The 10281-nt window shown below is 41.1% G+C and overlaps 1 protein-coding gene across 2 annotated transcripts in view; it reads right to left on the bottom strand.

Moving 5' to 3' along the window:
• ube2e2 (ubiquitin-conjugating enzyme E2E 2) overlaps positions 1–10050 on the bottom strand; it is a 32714-nt gene extending 22664 nt beyond the window's left edge. Inside the window, exons 1-3 of one of the 2 annotated variants that reach the window (XM_066676113.1) lie at positions 9866–10050; positions 5901–6083; positions 4036–4086 (exon numbers count right to left, since the gene is read on the bottom strand). In XM_066676113.1, coding sequence (XP_066532210.1) covers positions 4036–4086; positions 5901–6076 — 227 coding nt within the window. In that variant the 5' untranslated portion in view covers positions 6077–6083; positions 9866–10050. Of the gene's footprint in view, positions 1–4035; positions 4087–5900; positions 6084–8667; positions 8689–9865 lie in introns of those variants that run through there. The other variant, XM_066676121.1, reaches the window with a different exon arrangement.
• Between the last annotated feature and the right edge of the window lie 231 nt (positions 10051–10281).

Below are 10281 nucleotides of genomic sequence, written 5' to 3' on the forward strand. Positions count from 1 at the left end.
ATCACCACGCAGTGACACAAAATGAGCTGTAAACACTAATCACTGTTTAGCAGTCCAGATACCATCGAGGAAGGCTGCAGAATGTGTCTTTAATCTGAGATAGAGACGATATTTCTAAAGGTTTGTAGCCACCTGCTGGTCCTGTACTTCTTCTGAAATTGGATATTAATAATGTTGGCTTAGTTCTGGATCACAAACACCACTCCAACTCATCCCAAACGTATCCCCATGCTCCACAGCGATATTCTGGAGGCTTAACAACCCTTTGTAGTCACTTGTGTTTTAAGTGACCATGTTTGTCCTCCCAGAACACACGCTACCATTCTGTTGGCAAAGCTTCTCCAAATATTGCAAAATATTTCTCAGTAATGGGACATATTGTCCCATTTTCCTCAGCTCTGGTTCCTAATGAAACATCTGTGACCCGCTTTGGTCAAAAGACCCCACAGCAGCGTTCTCCCCCTGTGTAAACAGCCCTTTTCTGAACGGCTACTTTCAGCGCCTGTTCCTTTAAATGATAATGAGCCGCTCGCTGTTCACCCCGACCCTGAGTGCACAGCAGTGAAATTCTCTTTCCTTTTCCAGTCTTTTCTGTTTTTACTCAGTGCTCTTATTTCTCCGTGTTCGCTGTGTCTGTTTGGTCGCGTTCAGAGTCATCTTTGCGCTCTTCACATAAACCCGGGTTCAGCACTGTGATAGGACAGACTCAGACAAGGGGGCAGGGCAATAAGAACCGTTTATTCCCATGTATTTTGACAGTGTGTTGGTTGAAATATGCAGATATGTATATTAATGTGTTCACGCGCCGAACAAGTAATTTTCTCATAAACAAGATGTGTGTTTTGACAAGAACATGCCGCCCTATTACTGTGAGTCTAGATCTAACGCCAGCCGTGTCTTTATTTGAGGTTTCCCTCTCTTTAAATCCAGTGCAGCATTACCCCATTAAAGCTTGCGCTTTGGGAGTTTATCTCTCAATAATAGCTGAGCCTAATGTTCCTTGCCATTCTGTACTCAGTTCTCGCTGCCTGCCTGCTCTATCCCCTGAACTGCATCTCTCTTTGTTTCCACAGATCTGTAATGCTCAGGTGCCACTTCTCAACATCGCACTTGGCTTTTGTACAGAGTGAGAACAATTAACACCAAATAAACAAGACTCTTTTCCTTTTAGGTTCCTTTGAATCCTGTTGGCTGGTAGATACCCTGGCAGTGTTCTGGCTCGGAAAGAAGCCTCGGTAACACTGATCACGAAGATAACCACCCCCCGGGACCCCGGCGCGTTCCTCCCTCTTATGAATATGGATGTGCACCCCGCTGCAGCTAATGGTCAGGACGTGAAAAATGGCTCAGATTCAGGGCCTCAGGCTAATACCACGGGGATTTTGCTGCTAATCAACAGCCGTGACTTTTTCCAAGGAAACAGAGGTGCCATTGCTATCAGCTGTAGAGGCAGGCACCTTGTAGATGAAGACATTAGCAGCAGGGATGCTCAACGTGCTGGAGGAAGGGGGAGGGGGCGCTGGATGAAACAGCTCCAAAGGTCATTCAATGGCTCTGGCTGTACAAGGTTGATGGAGGCGTTTTTTTTTTTTTGGCACCTCTCGGGAGACTTATTACATCTAGAGCTTTGGAATATGGACACAATAGCAGGATTATGGTTACATTGTTATGTATTGTTTGAAATTGTGATACTATTTTAATAATTTCAAAACAGCAGGTAGTGTCCTAGTTACACAGCTCCAGGATCTGGGGGTTGTGGGTTCATGTCCCACTCCGGGTGACTGTCTGTGAGGAGTTTGGTGTGTTCTCACCAAACACATGTTGGTAGGTGGACTCAAAAGTGCCCGTAGGTGTGAGTGTATGTCGCCCTGTGAAGGACTGGCGCCCCCTCCAGGGTGTGTTCCTGCCTTGATTCCGGGTACACTCCGGACCCACCGCGACCCTGAACTGGATAAGCGCTTACAGACAATGAGTAAATAAATGAATTATATTTCAAAACACCCCAGGAACAGTGACTGAATAAAAGGTTCATCTACAAACAGCAGCTTTCAGCAATAAGTATTGCAAGAGCCAAGATCCCGATAACAAACAAAGGTACTGTACACTGTGGAGCCGCAATTACATGAGCTCTGAATTCAAACAGCTGGCCATTTATTTTAGGAGACTCGGTGTCATTTGCTTGTCTTAAACTGTGCCTGATTTCACAACAGCTTAGCGTCTACAATGCCAACGGCACATGAAAAGCTACAGTATTTATCCCAAAGCAGCCGCATTCTGTCTGAAACGGCGCCTCTTATTCTCTTTGTCGCTGAAATCCTATTAACAATGGATGAGCACACAGACACAATGACTGACCGCGCACAAATATCAAAAAACGGCATCTACACGTTCCTCCCGCGGTGGGCATAAAAGCCGTGTCCGTTTAGAAACACTCTAATTAATGTAATGAGGCAGCCGGCGTTTTAGGAGAAACCGAACACCATTCTTGAAATTCGCCAGCTCTAATTCGACTCTGATGGAACGGCGAAGGGTGAAAGATGAGAGATCAATTTTAAGCGCACCTCCTATGATCTGCCCACAGGGGAAAGGTAACACGCAAACAGTCCGACAGTGCTCACGTTCAAATCACAGAGCATTTCTGCCCATTCATCTTCAATTAGCACTCACCAGCTTCAACGATTTTTAAAGAAGGCAGAAAAGGCTAACTACTCTCAACTTAATTGTCCCTCTTAACAGCCTGCTCCATTTCCTTGTATGATAATGACTGGCATTTGTCTGTTTAAGCTAACAGCTTCAGATTAGGCGGCTTTGGTTTGATTCATAAGTCCCTCATTACAGAGATTTATCATTTTAATCAAGGAGACCATTATCAAGACGTGCCACTTTCAGACAACACTCTGATGAAACTAAAAAACGATCTCAAAGCATATGACCATATCCAGCATAGGCTGAACACTAAACTATGAACATTTTGATACATAAAATGCATCAGCATTCGGCTTTTTTTACAGCAGGTTAAAGAATACTATCATAAATCAAGCTGCAATGATTTTTATTCGGTGCCACTAGGGCTGGGCAATTAATCGAACTTCTAATCGACACAATCTTGTCTATATCGATTATATCAACTGTTTTTAACTGTTGCTTTTATTTCTATTATTATTCTGTTATGTCCCCACTGTGTGTTCATGTACTGTCCCTTTAAAACCACACTCCCAAGCTTTAGTCATGTGATTCTGCCCCATCTGCCACATGGAAACAACCTAAACGCCGAAGCAGATCCAGCAACTCAAGCAGCTCGTACCAAAGAAAAACACAGCGTCTGTGTGAACAAAAATTCAAACGTAAATGCTGAGAAAAAACAGTATCAGTGATCAAAGCACAATCAAACACAATCAAAAAAAAAAAACACAAGAGAGGAAGAAGCTCCCAGCAACGTTAGAAAAAATATCCCATATTTACAGCACAAGCCTCGTCACTGAACTATTCGCTAACTATTCACTAATACAAAACAAAATAAACGTTTATTAATCGTAACCGTGGTAAAATGTACAATTAAACGTGATATTGATTTGCGCTCATATCGCCCAGCACTAAGTCCCACAAACCGTACCATTACAAATCCAACCTTGATCATGCCCACGATACGCAGAGATATTCCTCATTATAACAATCTTTCTTCATGTTTTAAGATCATTATATCTAACACATGCTTTACACCACAGAAAGATCGTTTAAATTATTTAAATATGGATCATTTTACTTAATTATGGATATGACCCCTTCACTGAATAAAAATCACTTAAAATGTGTCAAAAAATATTTAAAATCCTCTAAAAATCTCATAAAATGAGAAATATTAGATATGATTAATAGATATATAAAATATTTTTTGTGTCTCCCTGTCACTCCCTGTATATTTAGCTCCATCTCTTTCTCTCTGTACTTCACCCTCTTTTGCCGTTTACCTTAAAAGCAAAAGTACAGTTGAACCCAACAGAAAAAGCAGGTTCTGAAAAAAGCTGCTGAACTTACCTGCAGTTTGGCGGCGGATCTAGAGTGATTTCTGCAAGCTCCTTTTGAATTCTGGAAGGCAAGGGGAGAGAGAGAGCACACGCTGTAAGGTCTGATACAAATAATGTGCTCGCTCTGTATCCGGACTCAAAATAAACAATCCAATGAACTGAGGAAAACGAGATTCAGAAATAAATAACTCCTTTCCGTCAGCGTAGTGACTCTTGTTATTCAAAACACAAGGTCAAAGCACAACAGCAGCAAAAACACTCATGTTATTACGGTTATAGCCGTGAATTTTCGCAAATCCGTGACTCATAATCTGTACTGTGTATACAGAGAGACTCGAGGGGTTTCGGTTTCATTACCTTGCCATGTCTCACATCCTCCATTCAGCACAGTGACGATTTCAGAGCTTTACAACTCTTAAATCACTATCGCTGACGGATGAAGCCTAGATAACCCAACCACTGTCAGTTGGCAATGTGACACTGCAAGAACACTGTGGGAAAACTATAGCTCTGTGATGCTTTTCAAACAATCCAAGTTCACGATATTCAGTCGTGACGCTGCTGTGGACTTTCTGAGGTTAAACATGTCTTGCGTTTTCTTTATCCTCTTTATTCTGCTCTTGATGTCTTGACAGTGAAAGCCATGCCCTTAGGCCGCTCTGACTGAACAATGTCAGACAACAAACCAAATAAAAACTGAGAGACCCTCCAACAGCCTGGGCCTGCTCCAGCACTCAGCCTTTCCCCTGCATTTAAAGAACAGACTTCTGTAGACACTGTTATGAAAAGCACCACGTCTTTGCTTCAGCTGCTTGTATAATGACCTCGGAGTATCCCCATCTCCACCAGAGAGGATGGATCAAAGGAACAATAAGTACACTGCAGAATAAAAGGAGAATAAAACAAAGATCTGTGCCACGGCCACAATTTTATTCCCCAAACTCTCTATAGTCCTGGCTTACAGATCCATCCGCACAGCAGGGAATTCATTTTGCTCACACATATGTTTGAAGGAATTTAAAGGTGAATGCTCATGCTATATTGCCCACTAAAGCCCAAGGGGGTCAGACACGACTCTCCAGTAAATTCCAAGCAGCACATAAGGACAATCGAGGCCTATAAAAGGGTGGATGGTCTTTGGCCATCTGTCTGATGACTCTTAATAAAGCAGGCCCTTGAGGATAACATGCTGTACACTCTAGAGTTGCATACTCTGGCGATATCTCTGTTTTATAACAGCAATATACCAATCTTATTATTTCAAAAAGGCATTTGGCCATGTTTTAACGCTCATAAAGACGAAAGCCAACTAGGGACAAGACTTGGGACAATTTGGAAATTGCGGACCTATCTCAATATCCAATATTTTCCATTTAAGTATCTGTCAATGCTGATAGCCACATAAAAAGGCTGAATTTGGGACATTATCTTCATGGATTAGTGCTGTTTGTATAGCTTCACAGACACATAAGAGGAGCAGTGTCGTACAAATACGTTTTAAAGCATTTTTGCGTAACAAATAATTATAATTCAAAATTCAAACATTCTAGCTAAACCATACAAATGACAAAAGACCACTTTAAACTTATTGGTACACCTAATACACATTCAAATACGTGTTTGAATTACGAGCCACATCCAAACATCTGGACAATAGCATTACTTTTAATGTGATAAACATACACCAAACTAAAGTAGCCCTACAACCTTCCTTTGTAACAAGTGTAAAATATTACAAGAGTAAATTCAATTGAGTTTTAGAGCAGTACTTCTCTCAAACTTCACTGTGAAAACTCAACTAGATTTCAACAGAACAAACTTGCTCATAATTCATGCCCACCACCTTGCAGCCCTCCCCACTGAGACTGGACCCACCTCTTGGCACTGGTGGAGAGTTTGGCAGCCGTTTTACTGGAGATCTTGGTTTCTTTCTTCTTGGGCTGGGTTGGCTCCCGCTCCTGCTCCGGAGGAGCCGTCTCCCTCTGTTCAATGTCCGAACTTCCACCACTCGTGCTGGGGCTGTCGTCTGGTCTCTGCACCTCACTGGACATCTTGGCCCTGGAATAGTCCGTGCAGATCGACACATTACAAAATGTACTGCAGCCTCAGGGTCAGCACAGTGAACATTTGATGATGAAAATGAGGCATGTATTAATATTTAAAAGCAGTGTTGATTTCCAATTATTCTTCTTTGTGTTATGAAACAGCTGTTATACTTACACCAGCTACATGGAAATGTCTGTTAAACACTATTAAAAATATGGTCACCCCCATTTTGTGGGACGCACTCTACAAAGTGGTGAAAAAGACTTATTACTCCTTTAAAGGTGGTAATAAAATTAAATAATGATAGTAATAATAATCTTTTATACATAAAGACAACTCCAAGTGTTTTACAGAAAATAATTATATAAAAAAAAACATAAAAAAGGTAAACCATGTAACTCTGATTAAAATCATAATTTAAAAAATATATAGTTAATTTTCCCAAAGTAAAATTCTAAGTCTCTTTCCCAACGTATACGACAAAACCTGCGTTTCTTGTTCTTTGTCTATTGTCACTTAGTCACAGAGTTGCGTAGCCAGGCTTTCAGAAAAAGCCTATTTCTGAGACATACCAAAAATCTACTCAATAAGAACCAAAGCTCAGGCTTTATGAACAATTTCCTACAGAATTATAGTCATCAGAGTTTGCATATGAGTTGCAGAGCCTTCAGGCATCATTCAAAACTGACAGAAACATTGCAGGGCAATGCTGTCAGACTTGTAAATATAGTGCATGAAATCAATCAGATTCCAACCCACTAGAATCACAGTGAGTTAACGTATGGTTCTGACACAACTGACAACGTCAAAACAGGTGGAACTGACAGTAAACTGAGACATATAAGAAGGTTCTTTAGCTATGGTTTGGTTCTATTCTGTTCTCTGCACCTGATATGAAAACAGGTGAAGGGTACTGCACATTGAACCTTTAGCAATAGAAGGAATGCCTGGGCTTATTAACATATCGTCACTGTCCAAAGAAAAACACATACCCCCAAATAGTGATTTTGTAGAAGGAAAAAACCTTCCTAACTTTCAGTGAAAGCTTAGGTAAAAATATTTTATTCCAAGTCAATATGGAGCATTTCTATTGGTCCATCCATTATGACATTTCACACAATGTGAAAAGCAACTGCTGTGTTCTAAAGATGTAAACTAAAATCTGACAAAATTGAGATACGCTATTCTTAGGACATGGAAAATTTAATTTGTTCCATATCCTGAACAATACAAAGTAAAACCACACTACGTTGCACACTACTGCTGTAACCAAACCTTACAGCTCCACTTGTAGAATCTAAAAACACCAGCTGCACTTCACGATACGTGAACATTTACTGATGAAAAGGCTTAATAAAATGCTCTTTTGAGAGAGTACAATTTTGAAAACGCAATGTTATGAGCAACATCAGCGACTTCTTTGAAGCTCAGTGCCTTAGCACTGCCTGGTAAACCATTTGTCCACTGGACCAAAGAGGCTGTCCACGTCTATTAAAACCATATCGACTGACAAATTCTGGCTTCTGTATTCATTTTCTAGCCTATTCTTGATTTTGCCATACCCTTAAATTTCCTGTTAAGTGTGATTCTTGTTATTATTGCTTTATTGCCCACCAGATAACAAGCATTAAATATTCTGCCATGAACACCCGGTAAACGCCTTTGGTCACTTATTTCCATCACAGTTTCCCGAGCTTGCTGAATTATTCTAACAGCCCATCATTAAGAATGTAAAATGTCCCTGTGAGCCTTCTCCATCTTGATCTTCTCAATGAGATCATTTCGTGACCGTGAGGAAAGCCTCCTCCATCTGTTATTCATGTTAATGGCCGTGACCTAGCCATGTCTGCTTTGGAGCGGGTCGTTTAAACTGCCGCGAGGAACACGTCTTTTCTAATCTGATGTCACCACAAACTGGGATTGAATCAATGCATCATTATCCTCCTTCTCCACCTCCTCCTCTTTTCCAGGGCATCACAGCAAGATCTGAAGGACCACTAATTTCACTATGAAAAGGAGTAGTTGCACTTTTGAGTCTTGACTCCTCTGTGGCTCTTCCTCGTGCTTTTAAGGTTTGTCCTTGGTTCCTTTGGAGACTTGGATCCTCCAAAATGGTTCTAGCTGAAGTCTGCATGGAGTTTATTCCATTCTGAGTCAAAGTTTGACTTGACATGGTTCCTTTTAACATTTTTTTCCACATGCTCTTAGAAAATATGTCCTTCTGAGTCAATGGTTCTTCTTCATAATGCCCTCAAGGAGTTTTCCATTTTGTTTCTCGATTCCTCTCAGTGTTTCTTCACTTACGCTCCTGAGGAGTCTCTCTTTCTGAGTCTTGGTTTCACTCAGCATTTCTTACTCCTGTTTTTTAAGGAGCTGTCACCCTTGGCATGGTAGAGGTTTGGAGCCTCATTTTCAGACAATGGTTTTGGGACAATGTTGTGGAGGAGCCAAAAAGCAGAAACAACACAAATAAAACTGAACTGAAGTGAACCGCGACCTCTCAAGAGAAAAAGAAAGGAGTAGGTACATCAACTCGAGTCATGTAAAGGAAGAGAAGCACATTATAATGGAGCTGTTACAAGGCAGCAGCTATTACCAATGACATGTTGATAACACAGCTGCTGGGCTATGAGCTTGGAGAGGGTTTGTTATAATGGAGAAAATGGCTCATAAAACATTTAGACACCATCCACATGCCCTCGATGCTAAAATACCATGACTGAACATCCACACACGAGATACACTGGTTTATTAGGAATAATGTGATTGTTTTAAAGACTGAGGAGTTTCTCTGTTTATGTATTTTTCACTCACCAATGCTATTAGGAATATATTAATTTGGGGGGGTTAACAACTGATAGTGATATTTCTGACAAATAATGTTTAATAGACTATTAGTCTGTACTGTTAGTCTTTTTTATGTCAATGAATAATGTGCCTATCCATAAGCTCTGAATAAAATATAGAGGTAAGGTAATATAGAGTTTTAAAAACAATGATAATAAATTGACCAACTGCATATTTTCAGGAGATATGAAGTTTGAGTTGGCTGGAGCAGGCATGAAAGTGTTTTATATCTGTTTTATTGATGTTAGAATCTATATACTTTAAATATTATCATACCTTTTTTCAGATGGACAATTTAGCTATGCTTAACCCTTCATTTACAAACCTATTTGGTATATTATTATCTGTGGGGCACAAACCGGCGCCCACAACTGTGGAAATCCTAAATATTGTAGCTTTACGGTTTTAAAATGGTTCTCGAGATCGCTGTAAAATCGATTAACCGTTAAGCTCGGGCAATAACGTTAACCATTGGGGGCTAACATTAATGTTAACGTTAACGCTGAGGTAAAAATGAAAAGAAAAGACGCAGATAAACTGACAAGAGTCAAACAAGAAGGGTGTAACGAAGCTAACGTTAAATAACCAGGCAGGGAAGTCAGTGGATAGAGAAAAGGCAGCGCTAGCTAGCAGCTCCGGGAGGCCCGAGCGTGAAAAAAAAATCACACCGAGGAGGACAGCGTTAGCACGGGCAGCTAACACGGAGCTCGGCCGGGGTTAGCGACAGGGGAAACGGCTTCAAAATGGTGTGAAATCGCCTTTAAATCGTCTGTGTGTCCACCGCGAGGTTTGCCTGCTTCAGCACAAAGGCGCACACACTCATATACACACACACTCACACTCACACACATACACACACACACATCCCCCCTCGGAGGAAAACACCACTTTCAACGGGACATTTTTAACGACTTCTCCTCGCGCGCCTTCGAGAACATTCGCTTTACCTGCTTCAACGGCCTTCGGCGCTCGAGCTCAAAACGACGGTTATTATCTCGAAGGGAGAGAGACGACAGAAAGAAAGAAAGAAAGAAAGAGAAAGAAAGAAAGAAAGAGAGATAATCCAGAGTCCAGTCCAGTTCTTCCTCTCTCCGTCTCTTCTTCTCTTCGCTATTTAACGAGAGAGAGAGAGAGAGAGAGAGAGAGAGAGAGAGAGAGAGAGAGAGAGAGGCGATAACAGAAAGCAGCCGGACCGCCTCTAAAACCACGCAGCGCGCGTTCACGTGATATTTATATATGTTCAGACATCCTCATAACATTTATTATAGTACGTTAAGTTTGTGGAAGAGACAAATGTCACAAATGTCCTCATAACGTCAAAAGTGATTCTATTTTCCATCATCCTGGGGATGAGGACAGTTTC

Source organism: Hoplias malabaricus, chromosome 1 (assembly GCF_029633855.1).
Source record: "Hoplias malabaricus isolate fHopMal1 chromosome 1, fHopMal1.hap1, whole genome shotgun sequence".
Taxonomy (NCBI): domain Eukaryota; kingdom Metazoa; phylum Chordata; class Actinopteri; order Characiformes; family Erythrinidae; genus Hoplias; species Hoplias malabaricus.